The 18,378-nt window shown below is 37.9% G+C and overlaps 1 protein-coding gene across 1 annotated transcript in view; it reads left to right on the top strand.

Annotated features, from left to right (window-relative positions):
• Nucleotides 1–10,630, top strand: part of FBXL17 (F-box and leucine-rich repeat protein 17) — a 449,858-nt gene extending 439,228 nt beyond the window's left edge. The window contains exon 9 of the mRNA XM_005866472.2: nucleotides 7,773–10,630. Coding sequence (XP_005866534.2) covers nucleotides 7,773–7,913 — 141 coding nt within the window. The 3' untranslated portion in view covers nucleotides 7,914–10,630. The remainder of the gene's footprint in view (nucleotides 1–7,772) is intronic.
• The last annotated feature ends 7,748 nt before the right edge of the window (nucleotides 10,631–18,378 follow it).

Below are 18,378 nucleotides of genomic sequence, written 5' to 3'. Positions count from 1 at the left end.
TGAATTTGTGTGAACACAACAATCATTTTTCTTAATTGTAGCTGGAAAGTGAATGTCAGTGAAGCTGTGTGCCCCTGTGTGAAGCACTAATTCTGTCTGAGCCGCTGTTCATCTGTAATCAGGGCATGAAGGCATAGATGCCTGGGAAAGAGTAGATGCTCACTGAATGTTTTTTTCCATTCCCTCCACCTCCATTCTTACTGGAATGTGGACATACTTTAATTTTGCCTTATTAGTCATTTGGATGAAAAATGAACCAATTATTTCAAGTATTTCACCCAAATAAACCATGCTGCAGAGAAGAGACGTTGATTTCCCACTGACGGCATGGGAGCTGGTTTGGAGAGTTTTCCTCTCGGGACGGTACCAGCCTGTCCCAGTACCGTCTACCGGCTCCCTGCGACAAGAGTCACACCACTGTCACAATGAAAACCATCATCAAAAAGCCCCTCAGATTTCCAGTTGCCCCCAGGCATGTGGAGTTGCTGAAGCCCAACAAATCAATGGGTGGAGATAGCATTGTTTTGAGACAGGAGACCTGTCCATAGTCCCCTGTGTTACCAGATAACTGTGACATCATCTGTGGGGCCCCCCTGGGCCTGCCACCCTGAGCAGACTGCTGATGCTCCAAACTAAAGTGTTCAGTCTTCTGAACCAGGTGCGTTTTTGCAAAGTTTTGGAAACCAAGTCCTGTCCAGGGCCCATTAACATGTTTCTCAGTGTTCTCCGCCCAGTGTAATGTGTCACTGATCTCCAGCAAGGAAGGCTGCCCTCAACTAACCTGAGGTATAGCCCAGCCGTTTCCGGAGTTCTGCCTGACAGCCACGTGACCTAGCAAAAACTGCCAAGTCACCATCATGAGCTACTTTGGTCTCCTGTGCGAAACTATTGGAAACCCAGGGGAGGTGTATCTGGAAAGAGGCTCCCCTGTGATGTCAGATGGAAAGGGGAGTAGCACAAAGAATCACCTTGGGTGTGAACTTCAAAGGATTAAAGGAGTTTGGAGCTGCCATATGTCCAAACATTAGAGACTGCTGCACTGTGGCGGGAACAGTCTGGGAACAAGGTGAGCTTATCCTCACAGTTTCTGATGAAGTATTATTTGGTGCCTCTTTAGTTACTCAATAAGCATTCTCTAATCAACTATCATATTAACTTAGCCAACTAATATTTATTGAGTACTTACTATGTGCAGGGCATTCTGTAGGTGCTAGGGATTTGGCCGTGACAGAAACAGCCCAAACTCCTGTCTCGAGAGGTTATATTCTAATGGGCAAGAACATGCCAGGCAGTGTGAGTAAGACTGAAAACAAAGGGAAGACTACAGTACTCCTGTTATCAAGGAAGTTATAGCCCAGGAATAACGCAGTACATTTTATTGTTGTTGGTATTTTAAATAGTGTTCAGTTTTTGCAGGGAACTTTTCTCCATCTAAAAAAATAGTGATTTTAAGTGCTTTGCAGGCATACCTTGGAAATACTGTGGGTTCAGTGCCAGACCACTGTAATAAAGAGAGTAGTACAATAAAGCAAGTCATAATCTTTTTGCTGGTGGAGGGTCTTGCCTTCAATTTGTTTAAAAAAAAAAAAAGCAACATTTTGAAGCGCAATACAGCAAAGCATAGTAAAACGAGGTCTGCCTGAATTATATCCCGAAGTGTGATTTTAATATACTCACATGTGTCAAATAGTTGTCCCCTCACAATAAGCATGTCCTATTTCACAACATGAGTCAAAGAGGAAACTCAAGTCACTTAATATAAATGGACTAGGGGCTCAGTGCACGAATTTGTGCACCTTGAAAGGAACTGTGGGCCACGAGGCTGTGGTGGGCACAGGAGCAGGTCTCAGCCCATCCTCCGTGCCCCCACCTGCCCCCTCCCGCCACGGCTCCTGGTCCCCTCTCTGCTGGCAGCCCTGCTCCTGCCGCTGCTGCTCCCACGTGCTGACGCTGACGGCCCTGGCCTCACTCGCACCCGCTGGTGGCATGGAGCGATTGGAGCCGGCGCCAGCAGTGGTTGCAAGCAGGGCCGGCGCCGTCAGCAGGTGTGAGTGGTGGCTGCTGGCCCTGATCACCCATCAGGAGCTGGGGGAGGTGGAGAAGCCCTGAGGGGTGAATGGGGCCAGCAGCTGCCAATTGCACCCACTGATGATGCCAAGCGATCGGAGTCGGCGCCAGGAGCCAAAAGTGGGTGTTTGCGGGGTTGGTGCTGGCAGCAGGTGCAAGTTCCAGGCGGGACCATGATGCATAGGAGCAAAGAATTTTCAGTAACCACCAGAGACTCGCCCTGATGACAGTGACTGGTACCCCGCCTTGGTCTGGAGCCCCTGCTCACTTGGTCCACCATCCCGCCACGGCCAACACCCACCATGTTCTGCACTCTGCCGCCTCCTGCCGACGCCCACCATGTTCCTTGTGCGCGCCGCCTGGTGGTTGGCACACATCATAGCGACCAGTTGTTTGGTTGTTCGGTGGTTCTGTTATTCCGCCATTCAGTCTATTTGCATATTAGGGTTTTATATATATAGATTCTTCAGCAAATTTTATCAGAAATTCTATTTTTTGAGCAATAGGTATTATTGGGGAAATAATTCAGGCCAAGGCTAACCCTTATCTGGAGCTTTGTGCGGAAAGTCTTCCTAAGGAGGTGAGGACACAGTGCGATGGTCTAGATAAATTGGTTAAACTGAGTCCTGGAGACTCTGGCAGTGCTCCCCTCAGCCTCCTATAGCAGCAGCAATAGAATGAAACCGTGGTGTGATTTACCTTAATTAGCACAGCAATTTGCCTCACATTTTCCAAAAGTGCTAATAGCTGTTAACTCAAAAAAGATTAAAATACCAGACAAATTGCTAGTACCTTAAAAAGAGTTATAATAATTTTGAAAATGTAAATTATGGTTATGCAGTCTTTGGAGAGAACTGTAAAATCCAATATTTCTTATATTTGAAGAAAAACCCTGTGGCACATGTTTCCCCCTCCCCCCTCCCTTTAATCACAGTAATTTCTTCAAATGACACCGCTACATATTTCTTTAGGAAGATACACTGCATTTTTCAAATTGCATGTGTAATATAGGTGGTACCATTGATAGTTTTCAGCAAGAGGAAAAGACATTGAATACTGAAAACCAGGGATCATGGGGAAATTTTTTAAAAATTTATTTTTATGGTCTTTTTCTATATTACATGTATTTTATGAGTTGGAACAGAGAACAGTTCTTTTCATCCTAGCTAATGGAGCTGTGCATGACAAAAATGCCTGCAAACTTTGTATGTAGGCGTAATGATTTAAAACAATGTGAACCTTCCTGGTGTCTTACACTGAACTCCTTCTCTAAGGCACCGAAACGCTGAGAGAGTCTATACAAAGAGGTGAGCATAATTTGTACTTCTGAGTAGATGAAAGTAACTTTAGTGTAAAGCTTGCCACACTGTAACGCCAGGAGACACTGTAAGTAAAAGATGAAACTTTCCCTAGTGGGGCCACATGTATTTCCCTGAATAACTTCTACTCGATAAAGCTCTAAAATGGAATATTTGCGTTTCCCCCACTGCTTTGTTTTCTAGAATTTACAGAGTGCAGTTAGCAAAAAGATTGCTTAGAAGACTCATTTATCCACAGAGGAACTACAGTACCGTTTTTTCATGCAGCGTACAAAGCCAAAGCCCTGTCTGTTCTTGCCCATAACCTATGAAAGCCAGAGAATTAACAGTCTCAACTATAAGTGTATCTTCCTTTGTACAAGAGAAATAGGTAAATTGAATTTTGCTAAACAAAAGGATATATAAAATACATTGAGAGAGCTGACAAAATAGGTTAACCCTACCATGAAAGTCTTTACTAAAGTGAACAATGATTCTCTAATTTATATACTCCATAAATCCATATTTTCATGTATCAAGTTTGCTTAAGGTGAATTGTATCTCCCTGCAAAGCAGTTATCACATGGAGATATTTTCTATTTTTAAAAATTGGACCTTCAAAACAAATTGCCTGTCAACCTAGGTATAAAACTTGTTACAGGCCCTTCTGTAATGTAGAAAGGATGTACCATAGAAAACAGTCCCGTCTTTATGGTGGGTTTAAACGTGTCCCCTTCTCCATCTTTTTTTTTTAATCTCTTTTCAGTTAGTCGTTCCTTGAATGCTAAGTGGCTTGGCGCATGTTTAATTCCTTTGCGATGTGATACATATTTTCTGAGTACCCTCTCTGACCAAGTGACATCAGCTCTCCCTACCTAGATCTGCACCCTTCTGGTTTATTTATGGCAGGAAGGGACAAGGTGACCTAACAGTAGCATGGGGAACATCAGGTAAAGAAAACAGAGGATTTCCAGAGAATGTGTTATTGAGGAAAATTTTGTAGTCTCTTCAAAAGAACCTTAATATAAAATAGGTCTTTCTTGTATATGAAGTATATTTTATTTTATTAAAATATATGTTTATTGATTTCAGTGAGGAAGGGAGAGGGAGAGAGAGAGATAGAAACATCAATGATGAGAGATAATCATTGATTGGCTGCCTCCTGCACATCCCCCACTGGGGATCAAGCCAGCAACCCAGGCGTGTGCCCTTGACCCGAATCGAACCTGGGACCCTTCAGTCCGCAGGCTGATGCTCTATCCACTGAGCCAAACCAGCTAGGTCTATGAAATATATTTTAAAGGTTACTTCTTGCCCTATGATTATATTATTTTGAACATTATAACTAATGTTATAAAAATTTATTTCTGAAATATCTCAGAAGTGGAGCAATATTGAGCATTACTATAGAGAATTGGTCATCCTAACATGTTGACAGTTAACTCATGCACTCCATAATCATGCCTGCTGTAATAAAAAGAGCTACCATTTGGGGTCCTTTTTTAAAAAAATGTTTACTTCTTGATTTGAGAGAGAGTGTGAGAGAGAAATACTGATATGTTGTTCCACCCATTCATGCATTCCTTGGTTGAGTCTTGTATATGCCCTGACCAGGGATCAAACCTACAACCTTGGCATCTTGGCATATTGGGACAATGTGCTAGCCAACTGAGCTACCTGACCAGGGTCTGGCGGCCTTTTTTTAAGTCAGTCATAGTGTTAGGCATATTATTACAGCTAATCCTTTATATAATAGTCCTATGATATAAGTACTTTTATCCTGTTTTTACAGTTGAGGAAATCAAATCTTAAAGAAGTAAAGTGAAACCAGGATTCAAACCTGTTTCTAGTTGACTCTAAAGTCCATGGTGTGAACGCAGTTGCCATGTTTCTATTTTACATGTGCACAGCTGGAGAACCTCAGTGAAAGGCAGAGGCTTTAGTTCAGGTGAAAGAGATGAGCAAGTAAGGGGATGATGGCCATGCAGTGTGAGAGGGCTTAAATCAGGGACAAAGTTCACAGGGTGCCAGCTGTGGGTGTACAGAGCAGGGGTGCCTAACCCAACCTCATGGGCAGATAGGCCTGCTGCGGAAAGGCTTCCTGAAGGAGGGAATTCTTGAGCTGAATATGAGTTCCTGAGGAAATTGCTGGTCTTTCTGGTTATAATTACATTAATCTCTAGCTTGCCCTTGCTCTTGGATTTCTAATTTTTATTTCTAGTTGTTATTGTTATACTAGAGGCCCGATGCATGAAATTCATGCAAGAGGCTTGGCCCTCACAGCACCGGCTTCATCCGGAAGGTCGTCCGGAAGGATGTCTGGAAGGTCATTTGGCTGTCTGGTCTAATTAGCATATTATGCTTTTATTATTATAGATCATTCATTCACTAGGAATTAGGCCTGGCTCATAGATTTAAAAAAATGATATGGTTCTTATAGATCCTACATTGGAGAAATAGACAATGAACAAAGCAATTATAAACTAACTTTGTAATATAGGTGCTATACAGGAGAGGTTGGCAATATTGGAAGAGTGAAAAACCTGGAAGCCTTACTTCATTTGGGGAGGGGAGCAGGGAGAGGGCAGTGACCAGAGTTACCTGGGAAAATGACATTACAGCTAAGAACTCAAGAATGAGTAGGGTGAAAGGTGAAGGAGAAAATAGTCAGTAATATTGCAATAACTTTGCACGGTAACAGATGGTGACTAGACTTGTGATTACATAATAAAGTATATAAATCTTGAGTCACTGTGCTACCCAAATGAGACTACAAAATAGTTTAACAAATTTAAAAAAAAAAAAGAATGAGTAGGAAGTATGCATAAGAAGGTGGTTTTAAGGGGAAGTGTATTAAACAGTATTCCAGGTAAAGAAAACAACATGTGCAAAGTCCCTGAGGCCAGACAGAACTTGGAAGCTTGATAACCTGAAATTCAGTCAGGTGAGTGGCTAGTATAAAAAACAGGCTAGAGAGATGGGGCTACATGACACATGGCTTTCTAAATGTACTGTTAGAAGCTGCCTCAACACAGGCAAGACTTAGAACATAAATTTAAATTTAAAAAATTATATTGCTTAAAAATCCTCTTAAGACCATCAGTTCATATTCTCAACTCCATATATCAGTTCTTCCTTTTTATTCAAAATTATTTTCTTCTTATTTTTGAAAACAAAATGTTATACATCATCTCTATATCACAAAAAGAATTAACTTCATGTCTTGTTTGAATTTAGAATAAAAATTGATTTCTATACAAGCAAATTTTGAATAGATAAATATTCTGACAAAGATTAACTATCATCAATGCAATGCTGAAACATCAACTCTCAGATTTGTATATAAAAACATGATATATATATCACAGTTTTCCAAGTCACCCAGAAAATACCCTATGGTTTCAGAATAGTGCAGACGACTGAACGTCGTGGTCATCGTACTTGTAAGCAGGATTGAAAGGCACACAGCAAGGCTTTCGTGTTACCTTAGGGCTTCCCTGGTGGTCCTGCTCTTTCCCCGAGGTGGGCAGGTAAGGAAAAGGGAGCAGAGAAATGTGTACAAGCCCCGTCCTGTAGACCAGCTCACTTAGTCTAAATGAACTATTGACGCATTTGAAAATGCCCAAGTGTTTGATAAAGATTTTAAATAAAGCTCCCTAAAAGTTGTGGTTCTCAGGTTAATCATTTATTTATCTAAAGGATGAAGGAAGCTGTCTACTCCTGTGATATGAACTGCAATCAGCTTAAAAATAATTGACAAATTAATCCCTTCACAGCACAGCAATTGTACAGGTGTTAGTTTTAATTAGGCCTGTCTGATTGCCTTGTCTAATCAAGAATCAAGGTGGTATCTTTGATGGTTAAGGTCTAGTGGGGCCATCCCTGACCTGCCAGCCATGTATGTTTTAATTATTGATTCCTCCCATCTCAGCCCTTTCCGCAGAGGGACTTGAAGTCTGCAATATCTTAACATTTAAAGGGAAGAAAAATAAACATTTTCCCCAGCATTTCTATCTACAATCTTGTCCTAAAAATCCTGGCAGGTTGATGACAAAGTCAAATGCACATTCGCACACTCACTTACTGCAGCCTCACCTTCTAAGCACTGGATTTTCAATGGACGCATTTAGGATCCCGGCAAGTCGCAGTGATTTATGCTTCTAGAAAACACATTTGATGTCTTGATATCTTAGGTCTTTTTAAAAGTCTGTGAGGGCGAATGTGGTATTTAGCAAACCGGGGCGGTCAGACCAAAAGGGCCGTGTGTCCTCTCACTGAGCACTTGCCCACACCGCAGAGAGGGGCTGCGGGGCGGGTTCCTGGTGCCACTATAAGCACCTGGTGCGCGCGGGCGGCTGGTGGTTTCAGCGGTCCAGGTGTGTGACAGCGACTCTTGTCTGGTTTCAGGTCAATGAAGTGACGGTGGAGCAGCTGGTGCAGCAGTACCCCCACATCACCTTCAGCACCGTCCTCCAGGACTGCAAGAGGACCCTGGAGAGAGCCTATCAGATGGGCTGGACCCCCAACATGTCCGCGGCCTCCTCCTAACGCTCCTGCCCACGCTCAGGTCCACGCGGCCGCTCGGCGGGGCAGGGAGGGGTGTAGATTTGGGGCGGGTGATCTCTTGGAAAGGTTTTAACTGTCACATGTCTGTGTGTGTGCCCGAGTGTGTATATTTGTGTTTCGTTCGCATACTGCCTAGCATAAGCGCAATTGCTGTTTAGTCCCAGGTGAGCTGGTTGTTTTTCTTAAAAGTTAATGATTTTAAACGCCACAAACCTTTTAATTTTTAAGTTCAAAGACTTATTTTTCTTTTTTTAAAAAAAGTGTTTTTACTGTGGAATAAAAAGAATTGAATATAGTATTTTGAACTTCTAAGTCCTACCACTTGGTGATGCCCTAAAATGAAGGCAACTGCGTTCTTTCCTAGTGAAATAGACTAGCGCACTTCTGCTATGACAACCAGACCACACGTGATGTTGCAGTAGTCAGAAGCCTGGAAACCAGCTTCTCTCACTCCCACATCCATGCACACACACACCAGGGCAGTTTCTTTCTGTGTCATTTCTGACATAGGGGCCTCCCTCGGGGCCACTGGGAGAGCATTGCTGCCCACTGTGGCTCTGCTAACTCAGTGTCTCCATGGGTGGCCAACTTGCTATCTGGTAGGTGACTTAAGAACTAAAGAGGATAAAGCCTTTTGTGAAATTTGTTTCTGGAGGTAACAGTCCCCTGGCCAGCTCACAAAAGTTAATTATTCATCATTCTACAAATGCGTTCTGTTGAGTACTAAATATTTCAGTTGAGTTTTACATTAGCATTGTGTTAGTTTTTACTTCATGGATAGTAACTGGTCTTGGATGTATTTTAATGGTATTTGGAGCTACTCTTCACATTATTCACATTAAAGTCATCAATGTAATTAATAGTGTGAAGTTATTTTTTAAAAATCTACAGATCATTTAATTATTTTTGTTAATTTGGGTAATTATGAAATTATATTTCTGAGATTTGGGGGTAGTCACATTAATAGAATATTAATGAGTGATATAAATAGACAATCTTTTTTTGCTTTGCTTTCTTTTGCTTTGGGCTTTAGAGCAGGTTTTTGGTTATATGCATGTTATTTTTAAATAGTTCTTATGCTACTGCAAAGATCTATTGCTGGTTAATGTATGAGTTAAGAAAAATTATAAAGTCTTTTCTTTAAGATTCTGTTTACACTTGTCAGAAATAAACATTTCTTTGTTTAAAGATCGACACCTTTCAGTTAAGAAAAGATCTATGTAAATGAATGTTTTGATTTCACACATATTTACAGTTTAATCCATGTAGAGACTCAGGCTCAAATAACCTTTCCTCTGTCTAGATTTATAATCAAGACAGCAGGGAGCCTTTTTATGCTAAAGAGTGATTATCTTTCCCAGTAGAGCTAGATACAAAACCCTGGCTTGTGAGTTTGCTATTTATTCTTCCCCAGTATGGACTAGCTGGGTTTTTTTTTTTGTTTGTTTGTTTTTTGATCTTTAACAGGTATACTAAAGTTTGAGTTTAACTTTCTATAAGTCCCAATATTGCTAAAATGAGACTATCTGTAAGAAACAAAAAAATAGCTTTACATTCAAATGTCATTCACTTATTTATAATGACTCCCAAAAATGTAAACAACTGCTTTTTTTTGATTATGTCAACATGTTTCTGATATGGCTTTTTTATTTTTATTTTTTGCTTTTAATCCAAATCAGTTAGGAAAATCTAGTCAGTACCCACCAAGGGTGTTTTTTCTGTCACTAAATGGATTATTAATTTAATTTTAAGGGAATAAAGTTTATGTAAGAAAAAAAAATCTGTTTACTATTAATAAACTGTAATTCTTCTTACACATCAAACTGATTGTTTTCATTTCCCCTCCACTGAAAAAATATCTTAAATCATAATATTTTAACTGGTTTTTAATCCAAAACTAATTTATAAGACAGTATGAATAATAATAGTAGCTTGAGTGAATAAGCAAAAGTTTAATTTTTATATATGTCACACTATATTTTAAATAGTTGAAAAAAAAGACTAAAGAAGGGAAAGCCATCCTTGATACAGATGGTGCCATTTCAATTCAAAATTGTAATAATTTTGGAGTGTTACAGTTTGTTGTCAAATGGTTTCAGAAGTGTACAATTGATTTTTTTAATGTTGCAATGTTTGATCTAAAGTGCAGCACTATAACATGCTTCAGCTTGGGTTGGGGGGTGGGGGGGGCTTGCACTCTTATTCTTTAAGATGTTGACTAATCCAGAAAGCCTGATGCCACATAACCTGGAAAACCGCTTTGGTATATTTGTAGAAATCTCTAGAAATGTCCTATCCAGCCTCAAAGCATTAATCTCAAAAAAAAAAAAAAAAAACCAACCAGAAAATGCATTACCTCGAGTGATCCTGTGGTGGTTGTTGAATGTGTTCTCATTAGATGCTTTGAATTGAGGCTTAAAATGATTTTTCTGGGCAATATAGAATTTTTTTGTTTTGTTTTTTGCTTAGAATGTCATAAATGTATGTGAACACGTTTAATGCAGGGCTTTTTATCCTCTTCAAAATGTCAACAGTATTTTCAGAATAAAGGCTATGAAATATATTGCTGTAGTGGAAATTCTGGTCCTTTGTCTTTAATGTCTTTTTGAGTGGATAAAGGAAATTTACTCGGTTTGTAGTATCTATATTTCTGTGAATCTTTTGACCTTGCAATGGGTTGCAATAAAAGAGAAACAAAACTACTGTGTCTTTTGTTTTCTTTTAGAGACAATGAGTGGTCTTCCTGATGCTGGTCGAGTGTGAGGCAGGCAGTGGCCCATGCCCTGTGTGTTTCACTAGGACTTTATGTAGGTTTGACTAACCGGGAATAATAAACAAGACCCGCTTTAGGAGGTTCTAGTTTGGCTAGTGATTACTGAGATAAGATTAAAACTGAAGGGTTTAAACAAGTGGTTTGTTTACAATCCCATTCCCTAAAAACTCATTCATTCACTTAGCCATTAATATACTCATTTACTTTTTTTTTAAGTAAATGAATACATTTATTGAGTAAAAAACATATGCGAGGCACTGGGTATTTAAAGATCCCATCCTCAGGTTGCTCATAGCCTAGCAAGGAGAAAGTCTTGAAAACCAGCAATAGCAATGGAGTACAACAGGTATAATAATGGGCACAATTAAAGGGAGCACACGCAGGACAGAGCTGCAGCTTTGGGAAGGAAGAGCTTCACAGAAGAGGAGCTGGTTTTTTTTGTTTGTTTTTAATATGTATTTTATTGATTTCAGAGAGGAAGGGAGAGAGAGAAACATCAATGATGAGAGAATCATTGATTGGCTGCCTCCTGCATGCCACACACTGGAGATCAAGCCCACAACCCGGGCTTATGTCCTGACCGGAATCGATCCGTGACCTCCTGGTTCATAGGTCAGTGCTCAACTACCGAGCCACGCCAGCTGGGTGAGGAGGAGCCTTTTAAAAAAATTAATTTATTGAGATAAGATTGGTTAATAACATTATATAAGTTTCATGTGTACAGTTCTACAATGCATCATCAGTATATTGCATTGTGTGGTCACTACTCAAAATCTAGTCTCTTTCTATCACCCTCTTCATCCTTCCCCCACTCCCCTTTTCCTCTGGTAACCACCATACTGTTGTGTGTCTATCAGTTTGTTTGTTTGTTGCTTTCTGTTTTATATCCTATGTATCATAGTTTTGTCCTTTTCTGTCTGACTTATTTCACTTTAGCATGCTGCTCTTAAGATCCATACATGTTAACATAAATGGCAACATTTTGACATTTTAAATGGCTGAGTAGTATTCCATTGCATATATGTACCACATCTTCTTTATCCAGTCAATCTGTTGAAGGACACTTAGGTTGTGTTCATGTCATGGCTGTTGTGAATAATGCTGCAATGAATATAGAATACATATATCTTTGCAAATAAATGTTTTTGAGTTTTTTGGGGTAGATAATCAGAAGAGGGATTGCTGGGTCATATGGTATCTCTATTCTTAATTCATTGAGGAACCTCCATACTGTTTCCATAGAGGCTATACCAGTTTACATCCCCCCCAGCAGTGAATGAGGATTCCCTTTTCTCCACAACCTCTCCAACACTTGTTACTTCTTGTCTTACTGATAATAGCCATTCTAACAGATGTGAAATGGCATCTCATTGTGGTTTTGATTTGCATCTCACTTATAGCTAGTGAGGTTGAGCATCTTTTCATGTCGGTTGGCCATCTGTATGTCTTCTTGGGAGAAGTGTCTGTTCAGATCCTCTGCCCATGTTTTAATTGGATTGTTTCTTTTCTGTTGTTGTTGAGTTGTATGAGTTCTTTATATACTTTGGATATTAACTTCTTATTGGAGGTATTATTTGCATATATCTTCCCCTATTTGGTTGCTTGACTTTTGTTTTGTTGATAGTTTCTTTTGCTGTGCAGAAGCTTTTTAGTTTGATATAGTCCCATTCATTTGTTCTTGTTTTTATTGCTCTTGCCTTCAGGATCAAGTTCACAAAAACACCTCTAAGCCCAAGGTTCATATACTTCATAGCTATGTTTTCTTCTATGTATTTTATTGTTTCAGTTCTTATATAAAAGTCTTTAATCCATTTCGAGTTAATTTTTGTGTGCAATGTCAAATAGCAATCTAGTTTCATTCTTTTGCATGTGGCTTTCCAATTTTCCCAGCACCATTTATTGAAGAGGCTTTCCTTTCTCTATTGTATGTTTTTAGCTTGTTCGTCAAAAATTAGTTGCCCATATATGCGTGAGTTTATTTCTGGGCTTTCAATTCTGTTCAATTGGTCTGTGTGTCTCTTTTTTCTGCCAATACATACTGTTTTGATTATTATAGCTTTGTAGTATACTTCGAAGTCAGGGAATGTGATACTTCTGGCTTTTTTCTCTTTTTTCTCAGGATTGCTTTGGCTATTCAGGGCCTTTTATGGTTCCATACAAATTTGAGGATTTAGGTTTCATTTCTTTGAAAAATGTCATTGGGATTCTGGTGGAGATTACATTAAATCTATAAATTGCTTTAGGTAACACAGCCATTTTAACTATATTGACTTTTCTAATACAAGAACATGGAATATCATTTTATTTTGTGTGTGTGTGTGTGTGTCCTCAGTTTCTTTCAGCAATATCTTGTATTTTTTAGTGTATAGGTTTTTCACTTACTTTGTTAAGTTTATTCCTAGGTATTTTATCTTTCTTGTGGCAATTACAAATGGAATTGTTCTTTTTTTTCTGATATTTCATTGGTAATAGATAGGAATGCAACAGATTTTTGTACATTGATTTTGTATCCTGCAACTTTACTGTATTTGTTCTTTGTTTCTAATAGTCTTTTGATGGAGTCTTCAGGTTTTTCTTATATAGAATCATGTCATCTGTAAATAGTGACAGTTTTACTTCTCCATTCCCAATTTGGGTGGGCAGGCAGTAGGCTGAGATTGCAGAATCACAAGGAAGACTTCAACTGAACCTGTAGGTTCTATTTCATGAATTGAAGGGTGGCATTACCAATATTTGTTTTATTAATATGCTATATTTTGTATCAAATATTGTATTACATTTTAAAAGAAAAATGTTTTATACTTTGAACTGATTATCAAGAATTGCTAAACCTAGATGCAAGGTTCCCAACCCATTGGTAGTGGAGGTTAGCTCTGTGTGAAGCCGAGTTTATACACTGCCACACCTAAGTACATGGTAGCGGTCAGAGAACACACTAGTCTCTCCTTCCCCTCCCTTGTGCTGGGAGCATCACGTTCATAACTTCCTGGTTTCTATCTGACCATCATTGGAATTCTAAACCAAACAGCTGTCCATGTGGTACTGAGACAGCTGTGAGCATTCTTGTGGTATAACTTTCATGTCATTAACACAGGAATCAAAGGACCACTACACTGTTTTGTAAAGCGGTGGGGGGCCCCTTTCATTATCACTTCGTTTTCAATTATACACATAAGTCTGGGATCAAAAGTTTTGAGTAATACAAGACACTCCCCTGTTAATGTGATCATCTATGGTTGAAATGAATAGTAAATTAGGTCGAGCCTGTCTATTTCATTATTTGAATAAACCACAATTTATTTACTCATTCTACCATTGGTGGATATTAGGTTCTTTCCTATTTAGGGCATTATGCTTATTAAAATCAATCTTAATTTCTTGAGATATTTAGTAGATACAAATGCAGTAATATAGCTTCCTCAGTTCTTGAAATGCAACCAAGCCCAGGAAGTAAACTTCAAAATCTCTAAGAAATACCCCTAATTTAATTAGCATTTCCTATGATTCAGCTTGGCTAATAAAACTATGTATCTGTGCCATCAGCCCAAGAAAAGAGAAACATCCGAGAACAAGCATTTGTTTCAGCTTTTTTATTCACCTTATAAACATGGATGGTTGTTTCTTGTACTTTTCCCACGGTTTTGCATCACTTGAGAGATCTGGAGATGAAAGGCATCAATGTGGAGTGGTCTGAGGATAGATACATGGCTAGACCAGGTGGATGAGCACCCACTGAGCCACTTTCTCTAGCCTGAAATATTCCAATAGTGTCTACATGTATGTGTGCACATTCAAGTGCCCATATGTACCATTGAACCTTAAATATGCTTATGGAAAGCCATCTACTCCGTTTCTCTTCTTTCTTATAGGCACTCTCAATATTACATCATTTAGATGACTGGATTTGCTCAACTGTATTCTATGCCATTGAAGGCTACTGTCCCCGCTTCTTCCTAGCTCTACTTCATTCTTATAGTTAACCAAAGAGACTAAGAAAATTAGTGTAGTTTGGCTTTGCCTGGTTTTGACCTTTTATGACCTTTGTATGTAATGTTTTGTCACTTTTTTTTTTTTTACGTGATAGTGTTTGTAGGATCCATCCATTTTGTTGTGTGTAACTCCACTTTATACAGTTTCATTGCTACATAAAATTCTGTTGTGTGGACATAACACTGTTTACCCACTCTGCTATTGAAAGCATTTGCTTTGTTTCCAATTTGGGTCAATTACAAATCCTGCTGCCCAAATATTCTTGTACATGTGTCATTGCACACAACAAGTGCACATGTCCAGGGTACATACCTAGGAGAGGACGTGCTAGTATTCACATATTTTCAGTTATTAGGTGATGCCACATTCCAGAGGGGTTGAACTGATTCACATTTCCACCAGCAGAGTATGAAGGCCCTTACTGATCCATCATCTGTTTGCTTTTGATTGCCATGTAGTGGCATTGTATCATGGTTTTTGTCTACATTCTCCAAAATAAAATAGGAAAGTACCATTTCATATGTTTATTGGCCACTTAGGAAATAATGGTTTTAAAGAGCTTTAAGCTAACAATTGTCCTCTCATTTCAGAGAAAAGAAAGAAGATAGACAGGAAATGGTAGAGAGGATCGCCACAGTTGCCCCTTGGATTACAGCATTGGTGTGAAAGCTTAGCAGAGGGCAAGGGTGAGGGACCCTTTAAGTAAGAGGTTTATAGATTTAAAAAACAAAGCTTTCTTCCCCTTCCTGTGACTTTGTTACATCTTGATGTATGGAAGGAGGCCAGTAGCTTGGATTTAAATGAGATGGGATCTGATCAGTGCCTAAATGTGAGATTTTATGGTTATTGTGATGATATAATTAAAGTAAATATCATGTAAACTGATAAAATAAAGGGAAAAAGAGAGTTGCCACTAGTCTGCTATAAAAAAAAAAAGTTAAATGCTTTGGAAATTCAGATGAAAGGAGTCACAAAAAAATCTTTTTTTTTTTTTCAAATAAGTTGTAGGGCACACAAAACTTAGAATGTGACAAAATGATAAAAACCAAGAAGGACTTTGCATTTAGATTGCTTCGGAGATGAATTTAATTTCTTACTCCTTTTTAAAGACATTGAAATGAGAAATCGTAGATGTTATGTTATGGAGATGGTTTATATGAACGCAAATCAAAGAAAAAAGGCTTTGGCTGTACATAAAAATATTAGCAAATGAATATACATATAATACATGCATTTTATGTTAAAAATAAAATAAGTACAGATATTTTAAAAATAATTTTAGTAAACTTTAAATGAAGTAGTTGACTAGCTATCCTGACTGTGCTGATAAGAAGGCTTTCACTGTACTCACTTAGAACCAAACAGATACCCAACTGATGGGAAATCGTGTTTTGAAAAGCAACAATTTTTTCAATTGAGGTATAATTTACCTAAAATAAAATACAGTTAAATACAATTTTCTGTATTTTGACAAATGTGTAGACTTTTGTAACAACCAACCCAAACAAGCTATACAATAGACATAACACAGGATATAGAATGTGTGTGTGTGTGTTTATAGAAATACAGATACGTGTGTGTGTGTGTGTGTGTGTGTGTGTGTGTGTGTATACACCACCCAGAAATTTCCCCAATCCCCTTATCCCACCATAGACATCCACTGTGCTGATTTCTATTACATTATTTTTTACTGTTTTGAACACTTATAAATAAAACCATACAATATGTATTCTTTGTGTTTAATGTCTTTCTCTCACTTGATTGTTTTTGAGATTCATCTATGCCATTGTGTATTAATCATTGCTGAGTAGTATTCCGTGGTATGAGTATACCACAATTATCCATTTTCCTGTTAATAAACATTTGAGTTGTTACCAGTTTTTTTTACTGGAATAATAAATGACACAGCTATAAATATTTTCGTACAAATACTTTTATGGAATATAGTCCTAGGAGTGGAATTTATTAGTCATAGGACATGTGTATAAACATAGACCTTATGAGAAACTGTCAAACTGTTTTTTATATACCAGTTTCAATGAAAAAGAGTCCCAATTATTCCACATTCTCAGCAACATTTGATGTTGTCAGTCTTTTAAAATTAGCCATTTTAAAGGCCCATTAGAACTTTAATTGGAATTTTATTTCAATGTCTAGATAAATTTGAGGATAATTGACATCTTAACAATATTGAGTCTTCTAGTCCATAAACAAGATATATTTCTCTATTGAAGTCTTCTTTAATTATTCTCAACAATGTTTTATAGCTTTCAGAATAGAGGTCTTATACTGATTTTATTAAATTTATTTCTATATATTGTGTGCACTTTAATCTACTATAAATATAATTAAATATTTTTCATTTTTAAATTGTTTGTTACTAATATTTGAAGTACAATTTATTTTTATCCAGAGAAGTTGCTAAATTCACTTACTAGTTCTTAACAGTTGTTTTGCAGAGTCCTAGTCACAATAACAAGGATAATGCTCATTTTTTCCCCAATCTGCATGTCTCTTACTTCTCCAGTACAATATTGAATAGACAATGAGAGCTGACATCCTTGTTCCCAATCTTAGAAGGAAAACATTGAATCTTTCATACAATTAAGTATGATCTTAGTTATAGGATTTGTAAGATCTTAGTTTGTAGCATCCTTCATAAAATTGAAAAGACTCCTTTTGTTTTTAGTTTGCTGAAGGTTTTATTATAAATGCGTATTAAATTTTGTCAAATATTTTTCTTTTTTTTAAATCATCACCCAAGGGTATGTTTTTACTGATTTTAGAAAGAAGAGGGGGGGGGGAGAGAAAAAGAGAGAGAGAGAGAGAAATGTCAATTGGTTGCCTCCCGTAAGACAAGGAAATTGAACCTGCAACCTAGGTATGTGCCCTGGCCAGAAATAGAACCCTTGAACTTTTGGTATATGGGATGACTCTCCAATCAACTGAGCCATACCAGCCAGGGCTCAAATGTTTTTCTTAATCTTTTAATATCTACCCTCATAGTTACCATTTCTGGTAGTTTTCATTACTTCGTATTTATTACATTTCTCTGATATCTTTCTTCATCCTTTTCAGTATTTCTTGAAATCAATTAACATGATCATATAGATTCTCTCATTTATTTTCCTTTTTATACTATGGCCTCATAATATTTATTTTATTTCCAAAAAAGCTTACATAAAATTGGTATTATTTATTTCTTAAATGTTTTAAGGAAATCCCCTAGTGAAATCATATGGCCTGGAGTTTTTCTATGGGCATGTTTTCTATTTGGGGTTTTTATTTTTTACATTTTTTTTGTATCAGAACAACACAAAGGATTCTTAAATTTCATCTGTTACAGAATTTATTGGCATAAAATAGTTCAGAATCGCTGTTATCTTTTTAATGTTTTTAGGATCTATAAAGATACCCCTTGTCCATCCTGTTGTTGGTGATTAGTGTTTTCTCTCTAACCAAGCCTCAAGGTCAGTGGCTAATAATCTAACTGCCTAATGGGAAAAAGTTAAAAATGAATAGAAGATAACAAAAGCCAGAATTCTACAACATCTGCTCTACAATATCCTGTGTGCAATAAAAAAAAACTAATAGATACAGGAAGAAAAAGGAAAATCTGATTCATTCTCAAGAAAATAAATCAGTCAGTTGAAATAGACCTGATATGATCCAGATATTTGTAAT

The sequence above is a fragment of the Myotis brandtii genome, unplaced genomic scaffold, assembly GCF_000412655.1.
Source record: "Myotis brandtii unplaced genomic scaffold, ASM41265v1 scaffold230, whole genome shotgun sequence".
NCBI classification, from domain to species: domain Eukaryota; kingdom Metazoa; phylum Chordata; class Mammalia; order Chiroptera; family Vespertilionidae; genus Myotis; species Myotis brandtii.
This window is presented reverse-complemented; position numbering and strand designations above follow the sequence as displayed.